Source organism: Tachypleus tridentatus, chromosome 13 (genome assembly GCF_004210375.1).
Source record: "Tachypleus tridentatus isolate NWPU-2018 chromosome 13, ASM421037v1, whole genome shotgun sequence".
Lineage (NCBI taxonomy): Eukaryota > Metazoa > Arthropoda > Merostomata > Xiphosura > Limulidae > Tachypleus > Tachypleus tridentatus.
Window position 1 is genome coordinate 108,412,137 of NC_134837.1, and position 21,737 is coordinate 108,433,873.

General features: G+C 32.7%; 1 protein-coding gene and 1 long non-coding RNA gene across 2 annotated transcripts in view; one reads left to right on the forward strand and one right to left on the reverse strand.

Annotated features, from left to right (window-relative positions):
* Positions 1-64: 64 nt before the first annotated feature.
* Positions 65-6,695, forward strand: LOC143240751 (uncharacterized). Its single transcript, XR_013021916.1, has 3 exons — positions 65-137; positions 5,796-5,846; positions 6,597-6,695. It is a non-coding gene; the product is annotated as an uncharacterized LOC143240751 (long non-coding RNA).
* Positions 6,696-7,349: 654 nt separating this feature from the next.
* Positions 7,350-21,737, reverse strand: part of LOC143240750 (serine/threonine-protein kinase NLK-like) — a 48,952-nt gene continuing 34,564 nt past the window's right edge. The window contains exons 5-10 of the mRNA XM_076483712.1: positions 18,286-18,371; positions 17,080-17,289; positions 16,559-16,747; positions 15,268-15,466; positions 14,424-14,520; positions 7,350-12,883 (exon numbers count right to left, since the gene is read on the reverse strand). Of these exons, the coding sequence (XP_076339827.1) occupies positions 12,829-12,883; positions 14,424-14,520; positions 15,268-15,466; positions 16,559-16,747; positions 17,080-17,289; positions 18,286-18,371 (836 nt within the window). The 3' untranslated portion in view covers positions 7,350-12,828. The remainder of the gene's footprint in view (positions 12,884-14,423; positions 14,521-15,267; positions 15,467-16,558; positions 16,748-17,079; positions 17,290-18,285; positions 18,372-21,737) is intronic.

Genomic DNA, 21,737 nt, shown 5'->3' on the forward strand with positions numbered 1-21,737 from the left:
ATATTTGAATTTTTGCGTGATCCATTTCAATTTGACTTAGGAAATTTCAGCAAGGAAATTACACATTTTTTTGTCTTTGGATAAGTGTGGATTTGAAGACGAGATGCTTACCCTGAAAAGTACAGAACACATAAAAGGTAAAGAAAAATGTTCTATCAGAGAGATGTGGCTCACTATTCTGATAAATAAGTCTTTCAAATTTAAAGATAGCAATTTCAAAATTCTTTTCCATGTTTGATCCACATGGGTGTGTGAGTCAACTTTTCTACGCTAGATTTTCTCAAGTCTATATATAGATCTCGGCTTACTGACATAAATTAAGAGGCAGAGCTAAGATGCTTATTGAGCATAGATATTAATCCAAATTTCACGAAACATGTTGATGAAACTCCCATCAATTTTTTACATTGAAGGTTAGTTGAAATGCAATTATTTTGATTAAACTAACGTCTTTTAATTTTTTAAATAGTGTGGCCAATGTTGTTTTTATTAGCCACAATTGTGGCCACCATGAAAAATATGTTACCCACCCCTGCTCTAGAAGTTACGAGATCATCAAATCTTATGGTATTAAAAATCACTTCATTCTGACGATAGTCTAGAAGAACTAAAAAGGTAATTAGATAGCTAGCTACACAGAAAGAGACCACATGAAAATAGATGTTTCAAACGTAACCTGAAAGGACATGTTGTGAGAAACTGCAGATAAGATCCTACATAGAATAAGAATCACTCCCAAAAGAAACTTAACAGAGGGGACTATTATTATTATGACCATTACAGCCAAGACTGTAAGAACTCAACAAGTGTTATTAAGCAAAGTGGACAACACCTTGAGAATTTATCTCAAAGCCCAACCATATTAAAGGGATATTAAAGAGGTAACCAGGCACGAAAAGGGCAGGAAATGCCCGGGATTAATGAGGCGGAGTTTAGCTGGGAACACTCCATCAACCTCAAATGAGGAAAAACGCTTATTTTTTGAGAAAAATTGTTCACGATTCCATGGGCATATTTATAGAATACCTTATAGTATGCTGATTGACACTGGTTCTTAAATTACAATTGTTCAATCGAATTTTTTAAATGAAAGATATTAAAGTATTTCAATAGATGGATAAAGAAGAGGAGTTTGTGTGAAAGGCAGGTAACATAAGGCTCCAGCAAAGAAAAGGTTGAAATTATCTTTAGTTTAGGAAGTTTTTCTGTATCTCATGATGTGTGGGTAATTGAAATTAAGTTAAGAGTACATATCGGGAACTGACTTCAAACAAAGATATAGATGCGAGGTTACTCTATCTTCATACAGTTTCTTGGAACATGATCAAGAAATGTCTATATACTACATGGTAATTAATAGACCAGAGACTTAACTTTTAGTTCAAACAGAAAGGAAGGGGTCATCATACCACCAAAAAGTCAAATACTTATGCTATGAATTATCAGCGATAAACCTACATGTTGTGACTGGAGCAAAGTTGAACAAAATGCTCTGACGTGTTCTGAGGAATTGGTGGTTGGAAGAGCTCTCGTGGATTTGGATTACAAAGAAAACACGATTTTTCTCGGGAAAGTTTCACTTATGCTAAATCTAGATTTCATCAATGTGACATGTATGGCTGAACAGTTCTTATACAACAAGGGAAAGCTACAAAGTTAATTAAGTAGGTGTTCAGAAGGGTTATACATTATACTAAAAAAATGAATGATGTGGATTACAGAATCGAGAGAGACAGACAATCCTAACAAATTTGTGGTTAGAAGAGATCGCATAGATGTGAAGAATAAAGATGTAGTCTACTATATTCAGAGAAGACATAGATCAGCTTATGATTAAGCAAAAAGTCACAGTGATGTTAATGCTGGTAAAGTTGGATTTCACTGAGGTGACATGGTCTAACTGAACAGTTCTCATAGTACGAAAGACAAACTACAAAGTTAATAGGTGTTCAGAAGGATAGTGCGTCGTACAGAATCAGAAACTATTTGCAGTTTCATGTCAAAGGTCATCCACTGTGATAATCTTTGGAAGTACTTTGATAAGGAGATGTCCAACTTGGTTACTTCAGAGAAGAATTTTCATGTGAAAAGTCGGCCTACTCATACTGTTAAACCACTGTACTGAGGTCATAAGATAAAGTGCATGTTTTCACTACATCTAATACTTTAAAATCTCAAAAAAAAGATGGATTTTGAAACTAACTCCCTTGTCCATGTGGGTCTCTTCAGGTGTTCCAGTGCTTCACAAATAAAGCAGCTATGGGCTGTGATAGTGTGTAGACTAATGGATAAGTCTTAGTGCACTTTTTGAACTAGTGAATAATGACAAGTATGTACTGATGACCTCTTCCAATCTCTGAAATTGAATTATCATATCCAATGGTTTCTACAAAAGAGATTCAATAGTCATCTATTGGAGCTTACTATGTTCCAGCCATATTTTTCTGTGGATGGCAATACTATAGTGTTCATACTAAAGCTGAATATCTTGATTCGAATGTAGCTAGAAGAATAATTGAATTTTAGCACAAGTACATGTGATATTATGGTGCCCCGGTTCTTTGAGTTATATAAAGTCTGGGAATTTTTTGTCTTACAGCTCTGAAGGCGATTAGCTGCAGTGCAGTAAGAGCATCAAGAATCAGTGATTTGTAACAATAGTTCAGCAAACCTTCTTGTACTCATAATTGAACAGGTTACATGTCTGCGCTGCATTCATCTTTTTCACTGGCTAGGGATTAGCTTTCTGCACAAACAGGATCATTCATGCAAACTTGTGTCCTTCAGTTTCTCTTCCAAGGGCTCTAACGATGTTAATTTGGACATTTACCCACCAGATGTCTCCTTTCTAATACATGGTTTGATGTTGCTGTTGTGGAAATGAATTAAACTCTCGCTATGACAAAGTTGTATTTCTTATAATTTTGCCATCTTATGAGTTATTCTTTCTGATGGAATTTTAAAGCTCATTAACCATTTCAATCTGGTGTGGTTCGCCTTGGTGATGAACCTCGTATCATACAATCAGTTTTTTTCGTTTTATAGTATCTGCAATTAGGATCTGTGAGCATACAATTAGAATACGCAACTATAATTTTACTCTACCCTTCAGCTGTGACAACGGCGCCTGAATTTCCTTATTACTAGCTATTCACCTATCAACTTAATTACATTCAATTTGTCTGTCAATTTCCGTTTCCAGATATCTATTCATTTATATAAATCTGAGGCTTTTTGCAATAGGTTGAATAGTGATGTTGCTGCAACACAGACCTTTGTCGAGTATATCACAACTAAATTGACTACGTGTGCACAGCATCACACATGGACATTTGTATCGACAACACTTGAGAACTTTTTTGTCTGAAAGCCACTATACTGCCCATGGCATACTGCTGCTGCTTGAAATATGACTTCAAGTGTTGATATTGATGTTATATTCTCGAAACATATTTTCACTAGATTTAACACTTCTTGTTCACTTCCACTGGGCACAGATAGCCTAGTTGTTTTGCTCCATAAAACGCCAAATCCACCCACCCACTCACGACCACTGTGGCCATGGGAGGGAACAAGAGCTTTTCCATTATACTTTTCTACCAAGCTCATACCCGACTACCACAGCACATTAGTCAGTTGTAGTGATACAGTGGAGCGCCGTTAAGCCGCGGTATTTGGGGGGTCAACCTGCTTAACCGCGGCTTAAACCTTTGTGACTGAAAAGCCGAAGTCGCCAACAGCTCCGCCGAGGAGCCTGATCCGGGCTTTTGCGTGATCATTATAATATTAATGTATAGACTATTCAGATACAATTAACAAGTGCCGTTTTAACACAAACGACCAATGCATTGCGATGGTTCGCTTTTCCCTGTAAAATTTCTTCTTCCCGTGTTAAATGCGGGCCGCCATTTTAAATCTGGTGGTAGCGATATAATGGCGCTCCACTGTATTTTGTGTAGAATCAATCCGATAAAATAATAGCATTTCGAAATTCATCTGATATAACCTTTTGAATCATATTATTCATTTTAATAAGCAGTTTGTTGATTGTTGTTTTAGCAATCAAGCTAACTGAAGCACCTTTTCCAGTAGTTCCAGAATTTTTGCGTTTCTTGCAGTAAGCAACTGCTTCATTCAAATGCTTTAAGAGTGGCATGTCATACTGACTTATAAGTTCTACCATTTCCAAGAAAACAGTCATTTATTTCATCTTTTTTTTTCTAGCACGTGTGCAGCTTCATTTTATGGCCTTTAAAGGGAAGATTATGTTTTCTAAAATTGAAGTGTTTTATTTCCTTGTGGTAGGGACTTGATCCAACCCAAGTTAATATTCCAGTCATTCCATAATAATTGTCTTAGTAAATTAAACAGTTTCTGAATCATAAGTTTATATTGTTTAAAGTGGTTACTTTTTCTGTAACGTACCTTGTCGATCAGGTGAATCAAAATAGTTCAGACTCTGCTCTTATTTCTATTCCCATAATTTGCTGTAATGAGTCATTTGAAAATGTTTGTTTGTTTTTGAATTTCGCACAAAGCTACTCGAGGGCTATCTGTGCTAGCCGTCCCTAATTTAGCAGTGTAAAACTAGAGGGAAGGCAGCTAGTCATCACCACCCACCACCAACTCTTGGGCTACTCTTTTACCAACGAATAGTGGGATTGACCGTCACATTATAACACCCCCACGGCTGAAAGGGCGAGCATGTTTGGCGCGATGGAGATGCGAATCCGCGACCCTCAGATTACGAGTCGCACGCCTTAACGCGCTTGGCCATGCCGGGCCTATTTGAAAATGTAAAAAAACAAGTTAACAAATGGCACACCTGTAATAAAAACCAAGGAATAAAAGTCAATTGAAATAGAAAAGCTAGAAACTAAGGCTGTTGAAATTGGATGCACTTAAGGATTCTGTGTTGAATAGGAGCTTTGATTACTGTCTAATAAATCTGTTGCTAAGATTGTGTATGATATATTATTGTTTCTGAAAGGTATTCCCAGTTGAAAACTTTATACAAAAATATCTCACTAGAATAACACAACTGGAATACCTCTTTCCTCACTAAAAATGTGCATTTCATCTAATAATTTTTAAAGATTAATATATAATAAATACAAGAATACACTTGACAGAAAACTTGAAATGTTTAGTTAAGACTGTCATAAAATGTGTGTATGATTAAGAATTATTTGTGATATCATTATTAGAATAGTTTGTACTGTTTCAAACCCAACACAATTTAGTTCACAAATATTTCAAGTCTCTAGCCACCTGTGTTCTTATATTGAGTGTATAGTTAAAATTTGTACTTTAAGCTTGTTGACTGTTTCACCTATTCAACCCTACAAGCCTTGAATAACATGTGGGTTGCAGTATTTTACTCATTTTTTTATAACAGGTCAACATAACTGTCATACTAAGCACTGCTTACTTAGTCAAAAGATTAACAACATGAATCATACATTTCTGCATGTTATGTAAATAGTGTTAGTGCTATTGACTTGATGCTTACTGGAAAAAAAAAGGTGTTGAAGGAAACAAATACAGTTTTGAACTACAATTAAACTGTAGTACTCATATGACCATAGTTGTAGTTATATAGCACAGAGCAACTGTTTTTCACCCTTCTGAAGATAACATGTAGAGTTACTTTTAAAACCATTGACCACTTTAAATAAAGATTTAAATTGTGTATAATAAAACGTTGTTCATTTGTAAATTTAATGTTTTAAACAGAGAAATTATTATTATTATTTATTAGAACATACTGAAATATTTCTTCATTTTCTGTGCAGGGTTCAGCCACTCTGTTCATGGCTTATACTGGAGCAAGATTCACCAACTCAGTAAGTTTAGTTTTAAACTTTTAGTCATCAGAAAACATTAACACTGGAAATGACAGTGATTTGAAACAGTGTTTATAGTATCTTATAAGGAAATATCATAAACATGCTGAACTGGTGACTGTTGTATAGATCAAATATTCCTCCTTATCACAGCAAACACTTGTAAAACATCCAATGGTTTTTAAAGGAAAATATTATTGGTTTCAAACCTACCAAGCCTTTCCTTTTAATAACTTAATCCTATTTAGAAGTTTCAGTTGTTTAGACCCATATCTGACATCATAGTTCAACTCCAAAATATGAGATTCAAATCTTATGTTTTTTTAGACGATTGACATTGTTTTCTTCACACCATAGTATCTGCAAAATGAATTAGGGACTTTTATCTTCAGATAATGATTTTTTTAATACTTTGATTTAATAGTTACACCATAGATCAGTCTTATATCACCAGATTCACTGATTTCTAGTGACAAAGCTTGCCACAGTGTTATAACATAAATTCAGCAATTGAAACCATTGAATAATTAGTTATATAATCTTAAAATAGATAAGCTTGTTGTAAATAGTGTAAAATAATGATTTTTAAAACACTTTGTACACACCTTTATACACAAATAATAGTAATATTAGTAGTTCTAATTTCTTTAAATTTTACTTCACTTTTTTAATTCTTTTAATTATGTTTATGAAGGAGTTTGGTAATGTTATCAAAACTTTGAAAGTAAATTCGTTTCCTCACTACTGCAGCTCCTGGAAGTTATAATAGGTAAGGAAGGAGTAATGGAGTGTGCTTTTATAACATCTTCTGAAACAGAAGTTACCTATCGTGCTTCCCCACTTCTTGGGGTGAGTGAAATAAACCCTTTTTTGGCCTGAGTTAACTAAATTGTTTCACTTATCAGTAATTAGATTTGAATGTTTGTTCCTCTTAACATTTAGTTTCTTATACTTTCATACAAGCTACCAGTTTTTCATTACAAACTTTTGATGTGTTACTCAAGTTTTGGTATATTGATACAATACATTTCATCTCAGAAGCTGTAGATAAATGGTGACATTTGTTAGCTGTATAAGACTTAGAAATTTCTCTGTTAAATTGTAGCCCAGAAAGTACTGATAGTCAAAGTCCACTAAAACTAAATGCTGGACTTGTTTTTTTGTTTTTTTTTAATGTGCATTCAAGTTTATGCTTACATTATTCAAAACTTCTTTAAAATATATCTTGTATTCATTTACTTGTACATTTTTCTCTGTAGCCAAATAAAATTGTGAAAAATTTGCATATAGGGAAACTATCACCTTATAAAAAAAAACTAGTGAAGACAGCCATGCCTGAACTGTTAGATAACATTAAGAAAGGTGAAAACTTTGTGAAAAACAGCTAAAAATGTTCTACTCAATACATTAATGTCAAATCAGGCTATTCTTTAAAGTATTACATGGAAAATAACTATGTAGATTATTTTTCTCTATCACAGTAAACACTCACAAAGTACCAATGTTGTTGGATCATTTTATTGAAAAACATTAGGTAAAAACATGTTTAGAAAATGTTCTCACGGGCTTCAAATCTACCATTAATGATCTACACAGCCTCCCTGTTTCACTTAATAACACATTGACAGACACACTTTGCATAACCCATTAAATGATCTCAATAAACAACATAATTTGTGCTTTTTGAAAGGCATGAAAATGCAATTGCTTAACATTTGGAAAAAAAACGCATGTTTTTTACATAAAATAAAAAATAACTGGATTATTTGCATTCAATTTTAACTCTAAGAAAAGAAGGAGTTTGAAAGTTTGGTCACTAAATATTGACCTTGAAGATCAAAACTATGTTTTTAGCCACTGGTTCACATACAATAATAATTCAAAAGCTTGATAGAAAGGTAACAAAGTGACTTTCCAGCATAAGTTTAGATTACACTTTTGTGTGGCTTTGGAAGCAAAAAATATTCACCTTAAAAAATTCATAAGTTTGTTCTTCACCTACCAGTAACATTCGACTGAAGTAGCAATGCTATAAACCCAAATATTGGAGGCAAAAGGTTCGTTATTGGCCCATCTGTTTAAAAATTTTCCTGATGAGACAAAAAATAAGGGAAATGTATTTTGAAAGTGGCACAAGACAGTCATGTTGATGTGTATTAAGCTAATATGTATGAATACTTGTATTACCAAGATGAGAATGACAGGCTTAATTTAAACATTTTATTTGTATTTGCTTTTCCATAAAACTAACATAACATATCTATATGTCTTAACACAATAAATGTAAAGAAATTCTTTAAGTGTATTCTCCTAAGTAAGCTTATGTTTTTAATATATTTTACTCTATATATTTTGTGAGGAATAAAAACTGCCTGAAAAAAAAAATCTGAAGTTATGGTCCATACAAGCTTTTAACAGAATGCCATTATATCTCAAGACTTCCTGATGTGTGAAATGAAATCTATTTTACTGTATATTATTCCACCATGGAATCTGCATATTAAAACTGTCTGAACCCCTTACTTTGCATTATATACTTTTATAGAAATTAATCATCTACTTCGCTTTAACACATTTTTCTGTAATATAACTTGTATTTTATACAATTAATGAAGTAACTCAAAATGCAAAGCCTGATGTGCCTCTTTCATAAACTAAATTCTAGAAGATCTTACAGCGTTAAAACAGTAACTATATCTGATTTATCTTGTGTACCTTCTTTATAACATTGTGCCATTTATTTCAGATATTTTGCTTTACAGTTAAGACAGTTTTATTAATTTTTACCATATTAGTTTCTTTTTACATGAAAAACTAGCAAAATGGTTTTTAAGAGTCCCTCTGTCCACTCATTCAGAATATTAAACATTTTGACAGAAGCTGTTTTATCATTCATAGTTATTGTTGAAACATGAAGATCCTTGTTTCAAAGTTTTACTTTGTGCTTTTCTAATCTTTTAATAATTCATTACATTGACTGTTTTGATCTGATTACATTGCTATTATGTCATATGTCTTTGTAAAATTCTTTAAAGGTATTATTGGAGGATTGTGTAAAATATTTTAAACTTGGTTAGGATTAAATCAATTACAGTAAGTTGAACCTAATGTTTGTTCACTGTAATGTTAATTAATTTTAAATACAAATCTGAGAATCTATAGCATTGCATCAATATGACAAGCAAATATACTGATAGATGAGATGGTTAACAGACACACACACTTAATGTTAAGAAACAATGGAATATTGTGGAATTTATAGGCCTTACAAAATGTTTAACAGATGACTGTAACACAGCAATTATCTTTGCCAGAGCCTATGTTAAAGTGTTACTGTAGGATCAGCAGAATCTGCAAACAGCTTAAAAATAAGAACAGAACTCTACATTAGTGAGGACTTAATAGTCAGTAAGAGTTAGTTACAATTCAGCAGAACTTGAAAATAACGGAAAGACTTTATGGTATGGAGTTTGAAGAATATAACGTCAATTCATTGAGTAGGTGCAACAAATATAAGGTTTGAGAACATAAAGGGATTATTTAGATTTTGAAAAATCAGATAGTTCGAAAAAAGAATCAAGACATTGTGGATAAAGGATCTAAAAATTATTAAGGGTTAGGGTATGCTGAATAGCATTAGTAAGTGGCTTGTGAACAAAAACAGGTAATGTTATGTAGAAACTGTTAATGGGATGATAATAAGAGAAGAACTTGACAGAGTAATGGTGAATGTAAAACATCTATTAAGGACTGAGGTAGAGTTATCAGAAACTGTAAATGGTATAACAGTAAGAACAGGAACTAGTAGAATAGTGAAAGACTTAACAGTATTTGAAATAAGCAAGACCAAAGATCATTTAGAGGACATAAGGAGAAATGTCTTAATTTGCTTAAAAACAAAGTCATGACTAGTGAGTGTGGGACAAAAGGTAAAATGTTTGGAACTGGCAGGACCACCTTCATTAAATACCAAGAAACCCTAAAGTGAAGTTTAGTACATGAGATCATGAATAGTTAACCTGCAAATATGGCAGTGATTGTACAAGATCAACTACACCCACTTCTGTGTAACTAGCTGACTGAGGTATCACAATACACTTGTTTTTACTTTCTAAGGTGTGGATACTATACTTCTCACTACAGTTGGACTGCAATAATAATAATAAAAACTTGTTAAATAGCACAATTACACATGCCTAAAAATAACAATGTTGTATAACCATGAATCTTAAATTTTGGATTGTCATATCTTCTTTCAAAAATAAGTTAATATTTCATGGCCAACTAAAAAGAAGTGTTTAAAAAAACAACAAAAGTTTTGTTGTATATTTAAGACTGGTAAATCATTAGTATCTAAATTTATTTTCCTAAAATAAAAATTAGTACTCTCCTCAAACATTATAGTTCACACAGTAGAACTACCCTCAAACAATGTTTTTAAAATGATTTTAACTCCATTATGACACACAACTCTTACAAATATTTAAACAAGTACAATGTAACTATATTGTTTTTGAAAAGCCACAACAATTCTATATTACCTCAGATACTGTTCTCTGCTGGTTGGAGCACGAACAAATGGAACTGAATTTCTGCATCTTCTTTTAATTAGCTTGTAAGCAGTGTTCACATTATTTTGACAATACTAAACCTGTATACACATTTAAGTCAAAGACCCAAAATACACATTACATATCCAATGATGAAAATATAATAAGTAAAACCTTCTGGTCCCATATAATAGTATTTCCACATTGTTCCTAACACTTAACTTGATAAACCAAATCACTTCTAAAGACATTGCAAATTCTTAAAATGAAAACACATATATAAAATGAGGTATATTAACACCTTATCCTTTGATTTAAAAAAAACATATTGTGGAATGCACAAAATTGTTACTATATATAAGTAAAAATTCTTCACAGAAAAAACGAATAACCTAAATGAACCAGATACTGGGTAATAAGTTTCATGTTCATTGGGCTTCATTTTAAGACTTAGTTGCATTCCACAGCTAAGATATGGTATTTTACAAGGGAATATCCTATAAAACACATATGAAAGGGATAAAACATTTTCTTTTTTACAGGAAGTGGTATAGTTAGTGTTTTCTAGCTGGCAAAAATCGGTATTCTAAATTAATTCCCAAGAAAAGGTCTAACTGACTTAGGTCCACAGTAAGTACAGATATTTTTTTGTATAGTTGTTAATGTATGAAGTACATGACCAGATTAGCTCTTTGGAGATTATGTGTATTTTAACATTAACATATATGATAACATTCAAGTGTTATTCAGTATAACAATGATTTGTGTACACTGTACAATAGCATATGATACTGACAACAATTTAAATTTTAATATTGTTATCCACTACCAATGTGAATATAAGGTCCAAATTCATCATAGGAATTTTTAGTACAATTTTAAAATTGTTATACATTTGGCAAATACTGTGTGAACACAATGTTTTCTTCAATCTGTGGGTTACTTGAAAGCCCTGACACATACGTATATAACAAGTTTCAACAGTATTTCATATTTGCCACATATCAAACTGGATAAAAATCCAGTCACCAATTGCTTAATCAAATTTACTATAGGGAAAGAAAAAAAAAAGACATTATTTACAAATATGCTAATGATGATGATGAGTTATACCTGTACAAGATGACTGTGATGAAACAGCAAGAGATTTTTCAATGTGCTATCAATTCTATATGAACACACTACTACCAAAACACATAAGCAAGCAACATCCAAATACAAGTGGAATTAATCTAAACTTTGTTACTAACAAACCAGTGATCAAATTGAACAAACATTTTTTTTTCTTTTCATTTACTCCTAATCAACTACAATATTTAATCTCATTTGAAATATGAGTGAAGTTGATAAAACTTCAAATAAACAATTTATTTATTTTCCACTTAAAAGAAATTCAGTGCTAATATTTAACAAAAATGTTTTAAAACCTGCTAAGTAAATAAAACATAATTATAAATTTTCAATTACTTTGAAAAAATGGTATAAAAATGTGGCAAAAATAAAGTAATAAGTAAAAAAAAAGTTTCAAGTCTTTACCAGCCTGGACTTAACAACTGAGATAAATCTTCAACTTAGCCTCCCCTCTTCATTTCCCATATTTTGGTTTCTAGTCTACAGTAGTCAGCTTGTAGTAACATTTTAATAAAGCAAATCTCATTAAACTTCTTTCTTTTTTATTTTTTTTAGATTTCATGCTCACTATATATTTTATTTGTTTCACATTTAAGCAGGATAATCACCATTTTTCATCTAAAAACACACACAAAATTCCTGTTTGACTCTAAATCAATGAAATCACTGCTTCCCTAAACTATATTTTCTTACTGCTGCTTATACTGACACTCTCACAGTTTCACTTTGAAACAACTGTTTTTCCTTTCCCTAACTTTTCATATTAGGTAACTTCAATACTGCTTCTCTGTCACTGTTGGTTTCCCCATCCTTTGTTGGACAGTACGACAACAGGCTAGAACTGAGAAAGTGTCTCATCACCAATAAAGAATAACACAGTACTAGACAGATGGCTAAAGTTGCAAGCTGACACTCATTCTCAAACTAATAACACAAAATTGCAAAGGTGGTTAAAGCTGTAAGCTGGCAGTCCATCCTGAATATCAGTAATACGGTATTAGACAGATGGTTAAAATTCCAAGACAACAGTCTTTCTTGAACTAATAATGCAATACTGCAAAGGCAGTTGAAGCTGCAAGTTGACAGTCTGTCCTGAATTTCAATAACATGGTACTAGACATGTAGCTGGAGCTGCATGTTGACAGTCTTTGGTTGTGATATCTAAACAACAAAGGCACCAAGAGGTGGAAGCTCAAAAACTTACATTTAAATAAAAACAATAACTTAAACTATAGTCATCATGGAAGGAAGGGTCTTCTTCAAAGTTTGTTCAAACAGTTATTGCCTAAAGAATCCTAATTTCATTCCCATTGATGTGGTGATGGTGGGAGTTCAGAAGGGTGAGCAACTGTAGAGCTGTAATATCCATCAGAAATGGTCAATCAAACAAGTTTCACTGATGAATTCTTTATTTGATTACCTTGCTGTGATTTTATCATTTATCTATGCATATTTCCAAATCTGTAATCTAGTTTGTTCATGTCATTAGCTATGTATGGTTTCTTAATTTGTTATATTAGTATGGTTATGTCAAAAAACCAACTAACATTGACATATGTTTCTGTTTATTTGTAATATATATATTGATCTTTTAACACCTAGCCTGCAAGTTATGGAGACATGTTTGAAAATTAATTCCCAACCTGTTTTCATTCACAGCATAGAAGCTCATAAAATGGCTTTGAGTTTTTTCAAGTATAGACTTCTCGCACACAGATCTATTATTTCTTGACCAATTTAGAATCTCGTTACAGTTTTGGACTCATGATATCAAACCATGCCCAAAGTCTCATAGATTAATTTACTCTAATCCTGCCTAAACGAATTTCAATTTGAAGATAGCCTGGTAGAGATCCTGATGAGTAATCAAATAAAATCAGGTATACATGTGCCTCATGCTTGGCATTGTTGGTACATAAAAATATAGCTAATAAAAAGGTAAAAAGGTCTTGCCTAACTCTATCCTACCTAAAATAATTTCAGATGTCACGGCTGTTGAGGATTTCCTGTTATTTTAATGGTGAATAGAGATTTCAACTCCTTGTAATATCTGAATTGCCCATTAATGTGGCCAAATTTACATTAGTTTCCAGGCTATGAAAGAGTAAAACTTTTATCCCAATCAAAATTCCACACGTGTTGCACTATACAAGATCTGGTTCCTCAGCTCTATCAAGCCATTTTTCACCATGGCTTTCATGACTTCTACTGATAAAGATACCTCAGTTCTTTTAGCAGTAAAATCTGGTTTTCAAGGTTAGCTAATTAAGTCCTTTACTGGAGTACCTTTTTCAGGCTATAACTTGAATACCAAAACCAAGATGTCTGTATTCTGTCTATCCATACCTCAAACTTTAGTCTCTTTGATTTGCAGACTGAGCATTAAAACACAAAATTTTCCAACCTGACCATAAGGAAACTAAATAAACACTATGTAGCTATATTGATCAAATACAAGTCAGCCGTGTGTTTATATATGTATATATCTATATGTGTCAAATTTACTGATTACACATAAGGAAATTAGTTTTTGAATGAATAGGTCATGATTACTTCCTGATGTAATATAAAATTGCTATTTTTTCTGCTATCTTACTGGGTAAGGTAGTTAAATTTCTGGCTAAAGGTAACTTGAAATAGCTACTGTTGGCTAAGTACCATGGTTTTCTAACAAAATTAGTAGCTGCAAAGGTACTAGCACTGTAACAGGGAATGAAGCCTATGTTAAAAACAAACATGCTTCTTAAACTGCTCTTGTATTTATCAAAGAATAATCTCTATTTAATAAATGACAAGATCTACATACATTAATTGTAACTCAATCATGAAAACTAAAATTCCTAGAAAAGAAGATGTGTATGTGAAGAGTCTTGAGAACTTTGCAAAAATTACTTACCTAGAAAAACTTTTAAATGCTGCTGAGTGAGGATTTATACAAAGTGGTACACGATTACAGCTGGCAGTTCTGTCTAAAATAAACTTGTGTAATCTTTCTAAAAGATAAAAAAAGGCAAAATTATTACTAAAAACAAGTGAATGAAACTGTGTTTACTATATTGTTCTTTGTTCTGGACTAGCATTTTCAATATTTTAACTGTCATGTTTTGAATAGGTTTAATTATATGCTATTTGACTCTTGATTGTCAAACGACATTGCTCTTAGCATTTATAGTAATAAGGCTCAGAATATAGGAACTAACTGTATCAGTTCTAATGTTGGCATTTAAAGTAGTACAATTGTATAAGCAGCATGTAGCTGATATAGTTTTGTCAAGCAGTTCAGCTCATATGAACACATAATACTGTTTGTAGATGCAAATAAAATTTCCATCACAATTAAACTGAATCAGTTCAACACATAAATTATGTTTCTTATAATCAAATTTTTTATTCTCTTTTAATGTACAAAGAATGCATTTTGCTTAAAATTTAATAACAGAACAATGTTCCATACTTAATAGAATGTTTTTAAATTCACTAAGATTCTTGCAAAGTTTTAGGAAAATACCATTGATGGACAAACACTGCACTGACATTGAATAAAATTGGTGTTCATAGTGAAATTGGCTCAAAGTTTGGTTACTTAATCATAAAATTAAGTTTCATTTTCTATTTTCACTTGTGACTATAGTTTAATTAGTTAATACCATGTGAACATTTTTTATATTATTCCACGATTATAGGAAACAACATGTAAACTAAAACTGCAACTAGCACAAACAACAAAAGGCATGCTTTACCTTTAACTTGATGAACTGAATTCAGGTCTTTTTCAAAGTGGTCATCAAAAGGATGAAGTGCTGTTGGTTCAAAATCACATACAAAGTGTCGTCCCTCAGAGGTAGTGTGGCAGCAACGACACATGCATGAATGATAGCGAAGGCGACCCTCGTCAAGATAAGGATGGGACAGAGCATCACTACAGGATATTCTTTTATCCTAAAGACAGAACAGAATCAAATTGCTTAAACAAACAAAATGCAAATCCATGTTGCAGAATGCAAGCTTCAATTTATTCAACCTAGGCCTTTTAGTTTGCAAGTATAAACAAGAACTTTCTGGTTTTATACCTTTTGCACAGCCAGCCAGATATAAATTTAAAACATAATCACATATTTTTGTAAATAAATAGTTTGTTTATTGAAGTTATTGCAAAATCATCCAGGAGCTATCTGCACCAGCCATCCCTAATTTATAAGTATGAGGTTACAGGGAAATAAATGAAAGCTAATCAGATCTTTGTCTCCCCTTCTTTACCAACAGAAAATTGGATTGGCCATCATGTTATAATTCCCCAACAAATAAAAAAGAGAGCAGGGTTGGTGATAGGAATTGAACCTGCAACCTACTGATTGCAAGTGAAGCACCTTAAACTACCAGGCTCAGTAAATAATCAAAAAGACAGATATATATCAAGTTTAACAACAAAGAAGCATTGACATGTATCATACTACAAACCAGAAACACTGAACTAATCTATAATCCAATTGAGAAATCAAGATATCTTTGTGGATTAGAGTAGAGTGTGTGTTTCTCTTATAGCAAAGCCACATCAGGCTATCTGCTGAGCCCACCGAAGGGAATCGAACCCATGATATTAGCTTTGTAAATCCGTAGACATACCACTGTACTAGTGGTGGGGGTTGTGGATTAGAGTAGAGTCATGATAAACAACAAAACCTTCCTTACATTTATAGTTTACCAAGAATGTATAATAAAATAACTGCTCAAAACAAGACTACTTATGTAGCTACCAGGTTGAACAATAAATATATAGTAAGTAAACATATAAGCAAAAAATCATAGTAAATAGAACAAACTGTCAGAAGATTTGATATTGGTGAAACTGGTTTTGACATTTGTGTATCCTTTTCAGTCTCACAAATGAAAACATGAGACTGAAAAACAATGATTGTATCAAATCTGGTTTCTTCAATATCAAAATTTCTGACAGTTCATTGCATTTACTACAATTTGTCACTAACTGATACACACCATATTGTGTTCTTTTATTACTAAGTGAACACATACCGGATTGACCACTAGCATCTGGCATAGAAGATGAACTGCTTCGTGGGTAGCCAGAGATGACAAACTGTAAAGAGTTGAAAGAGATGGAGGTTTGTAAGGTCTTCGCATCATGTGGGCACGAGCTCCTTTACAGGCATGATTCAAATCTTCTAAGAGTGGAGTTCCTAGCAGGTCTGTTATAAGCTCCAACTGGAAGATATTTAGAACAATCGTAATGACGAGAGACTCACTTGAAGTAAAAATGTATCTCAGAACGGCTGGTATGGATATTAACACTTTTACTAATAAAACAGAGAACAACATTTTGACCTTCTTAGGTCCAAATGTTGTTCCCTGCTACATTAATAAGTGTTAATACTCATAACATTCGTCTTGAGATACATATTCAGTAACATGTTTTAGTGGTATTTTTCTTTATGAATTTTCTACACAGTTTGTAACAGGTGTAAAAGAAAATGTAGAAAAAAAACAATTCATTTTTAATATAAATTAAAAGAGGTTTTAAACAAGTTTGTGTCTACCTGTTGAATAGGTGTTTGAGCCTGAAACAGTATCTTTCCGCCTAACAATTCAGCAAAAATGCATCCAACAGACCACATATCAACTGCTGAGAAGTAATGTTTGGTCCCCATGAGAAGTTCAGGAGAACGGTAATATTGTGTTACCACTTCTTGAGTCATATGTCTGCTTTCATCAGGTTCCTCCACCCGAGCCAAGCCAAAGTCACAGATCTGTTAAAAATCAAAGCAAATAACAACACCAGTGTCTTCTTTATTAAAATATTCAAATGTTAATAAGTTATGAAGTAATAAAATGTCTAAAACAAATAAGTTATAAATTATAATTCTGGAAAAAAATAGATTATTTGTTTAACTAATTTTTTTAATTGTTCAGAATTTAAAAGAGTAAATGTAATGTTTCTATGAGTTATTATTCCTTACTCTTACAGCTAAATTGTAAATGTAAAAAAACTTTAATGTGAAAATATTTTAACTTTTCTCTGCCAAACAAGATATCTTGCTTATTATAAGATAATTTTATTTAGTCTCTGATGAACAAGGTAAAATATCTTGCTTGTAATAATTTGACTGATTTAATTGAAGTAAGGCAACTTGCTTGTAGAAGTTTTTTTCAATTTTTGTGTATTAACCTGAGATTAGGCTATGATTTACTGTATGGTAAAGTAAGGTAAAATAACTTTATTTATTTGCACTCTGTTAATGCATGCAAAGTTACTGTTTTTGCAGGTCTGCATTGTCACCAAAATCTTTGGACAGTTTACTTACTAGGGATAGAAAACAATTTTATTCTTTACTAAATAAAACTAGCCTTATTTTAACTTAATGTTTGAAATATGAATTATGAAAAGCATGCACATCATTGAATGAGACCATTTTTATAGATATTTGGTTTATCAAACTGCATAGAATGGTATTACTAAGATATCATCATACTGTTCGGGAATTGTGTTTAATTCGTTCTATTTTTTAAATATATCAAATTATTAATAATAAAAAATCCACCTCCTATTAGGGGTTGGATAAGGAGTTAAGAACATAAAACTTGAGAATTGTCCATTTTTACCTAGAAGCACTAATGTATTAATAAACAATGACAGTAAACTACATATATCACTAACTTATCTCAAAAAAAAAAAATGTTATTGATATCCAATAATTAAAATCACCCAAAATACCTTAGCTGCAGAATACCAATGAGAAAAGTACCTTAAGAACACAGTTACTGTTAACCAGAAGGTTCCCAGGTTTTATGTCTCGATGTAATATGTGAGCAGAGTGAAGGTATTTGAGACCTGCAAAAACAAAAAAAAAGATTAAAATCTCTTCCATAAATTTATGTTGTTACCTAGATTATGCAAGATTTCCCAAAGTAATACAATAAATTGGTTATAACTAGTAAAAACTAGTTTTTGTTATTTTATTTTGCACAGAAAAATCTTTTAATTATATATCTAGAGTAAAAAAGTATTTGTCAATTTGATTGTGTATACATTTATGCAAGATTAATTATTTGTATTAATGTACATAGGTATGGTGATTTAGGTCAAACCTAAGTGCTCGATTGTAAATAAAACTACCACTATTTGACTAATAAGGTATTATGTGATTCTACCTCAAACTAAGCTGGAAGGCAAATGCAAATAAAGAAAAAGGGTTCACAACTGATGAAAATATTCATGTTACTATGAACTATGATAGTGGTTTATTATGGAGATTGTCCATTTGTTCTTTGTTATTATTCAATATTGTTCCACCAGCCTACAGCAAAAATTGCTGTGAGTATTGTAATAAAACATGGGCAATATTACTAAACACATCACTGTGCATTGTTTGGGTAGTTTTAAGTTTATGTGACAACATACCAAATACAAGAAGCCTTTCAACCTTTAACCCCCTATCATATTAATGTAGTTTGTGGCTTATATGGAGCCTCATAATCCACTATAAGAATATGTATATAGCTGTGTGCAGACCATGGATGTAATTTAATGTTTATCTAGCAGGCATGACACTTGTACTTTAATGATTATTAACTTCTTGTTACAACAGTACTGATCCCTCATATCATTTGTTTAGGTACATGGTTCCTGCCCTTTTGAACACAACAGTGCTGACAGGATCATACATTTTTTACCACTGCATTATCAATTTTGGCCATGTTACATAAACGTCTAGGCTGTCTCCTACAACAGAAATTTCTAAGCTGCAGTTTAAAAGATAGTACCAAGCTCAGTTTTGAGCATCAGATCAGCAATAATAATGATGGTTAATGGTGTTAAATTATAGTCAACACTGTGTGACTGTGAATTTATAGATACTACAAATAAGACATCCTTAAAGCTCACTAAAAGGAGTTGCAAAAATTGTGCAAGCAGGAGGTGTCAAATGTGAGACAGAAATTCTATAGCTACATGTTTTACTTCAAAGATACTCAGCTTCAGATAAAGTATCTGGCAGCAACGGCCTACCAGAGCTTAGGTTGTCATATCATAAGTGTTACATCCCAAACCCCATCAGGAATGGAGGGATGAAAGCTGTTATTAATATAATCAATTCATAATTGTTAATTAACATGTTTTGACCTTGTAGAATGTGTAGAATATAGGTAAATTTTCAAATTTACCTGTCTTGGTCTCACTATATAGGGTGTACTTGACAGTGCTTGGGGAACATCTTAAGTCTGCAGCAGTTTGATAGAGAGTTCAACTAGCATCAAGCAAAATATGAGAATTCTCTACTCTATTGAGCATTCTTTTTGCTTTTTGGGGAGTGACATGACAACAAAACAAAACATATATAGTGTTAAAAACTGTTTTTATCAAGTTTTATTTATGGAGTGCTATTAAACTGATGTCATCTAACATATGACAGTTGTCAAAATGGATCAGTGAAGCATTACCATAGTGTTGAAATTCACATTTCTGCAATGGCATGGCAGAATTAACTCCATAAAAATGGAAATATATATATATAGCCAACATGCATGTATAAAACTAATATGGTTACAAATTCCAGTCCATGGACTATTTAGTATAGTTCAGAAGTTCCTCTAATCCAGTGTTTACAGACTCTCCATTACCTACAAGATACATGTATATACACACTGCTGGCCAAAATCTTAAGGCCAATGAACATAAAGAAAAAATATGCATTTTGCATTGTTAGACTCAACCATTTATTTGAATAGAGCTTTGAAAGATGAAGATAATAAAAGGGAAAATAAAAATAAAAAACTTTTTAGCACTTATTTAATAGAGAAAATGTGAACACTATGAAATTAGCCTAAATACTAGCTGGTCAAAAGTTTAAGATCATACTGAAACGAAGCATTAATCGGTAAACACATAACGAAATTTAGATATTTGTGTTCAAACATTAACGTTGTCAACATCTCCCACTGACATCTCCCAATATGGCAAAGGCTAAAAGTTGACAGAGTTTGAATGTGGCAGAATTGTCGAGCTGCAAAAGCAATCTCCCTCTCAACGAGCTATTTCTGGTGAGATTGAGCATAGTAAAAATGCTATTGCAAATGTCTTAAAAGACCCTGAGGAATACGAAAGGCGAATTTCAAGTGGCCTGCCCAAGAAAATTTCATTGACGTCGAGCAGGAGAATTCAACAGGTTGTCCGGCAAGATACGAGGCAATCCTCAAACCAGATTAAGGCCCTTACGGATGCAGAACGAAGTTCAAGAATAATAAGATGGCAACTACAAAAGAAAGGCTTTAAAAACTGTAAACGTCTTCAAAGGCCACACCTCCTTCCACACCACAAAACAGCTTCATTAAACTTTGCTGAGAAGCACCAAAAATGGAACGTAGAAAGGTGGAAGAAGGTTTTGTTCTCTGATTATAAAAAATTTAACTTGGATGGTTCAGATGAGTTCCAATGTTACTGGCACGATAAGGATATTTCACTGGAGACATTTTCTACACGACACAGTGGATGAAGTTCCATCATGATCTGGGGTGCTTTCTCCTTCCATGGAACAATGGAGCTTCAGATTATACAGGGCATCAAACAGCAGCTGGTGACACTGGCATGTTGGAGAGAGCATCCTTATTGACTGAAGGCCCTTGCTTGTGTGGACATGACTAGATCTTTCAGCAGGACAACGCTGCAATCCACAATGCCCACAGGACAAAGGACTTTTCAGGGCACATAACGTGTTTCTTTAGGGCCATCCAGCGTGTTCGCCCGAATTGAACTCCATTGAAAATGTTTGGGGGTGGATGGCAAGGGAAGTCTGTAGAAATGAACGTCAGTTTCAAACAGTGCATGATCTTCGTGAAGCCATCTTCACCACTTAAAATAACATTCCAGCCAGCGTTCTGCAAACGTTTATATCGACCATGCCAAAGCAAATGTTTGCAGTTATTCACAATGACAGCCATTCAGCTCACTACTAAGACCTCTTGTTGGGCATTTCCTACCCTGTTTAGGACTTCTTCTTGGTAGGGTCTCAAACTTTTGACCAGCTAGTATTTAGGCTAATATCATAGTGTTCACATTTTCCTTTTTAAATGTTAAAAAGCTTTTTATTTTTCCTTTTCTTATTTTCATCTTTTGAAGCTCTACTCAAATAAGTGGTTGAGTCTAACAATGCAAAATGCATATTTTTTCTTCATGTTCATTGGTCTTAAGATTTTGGCCAGC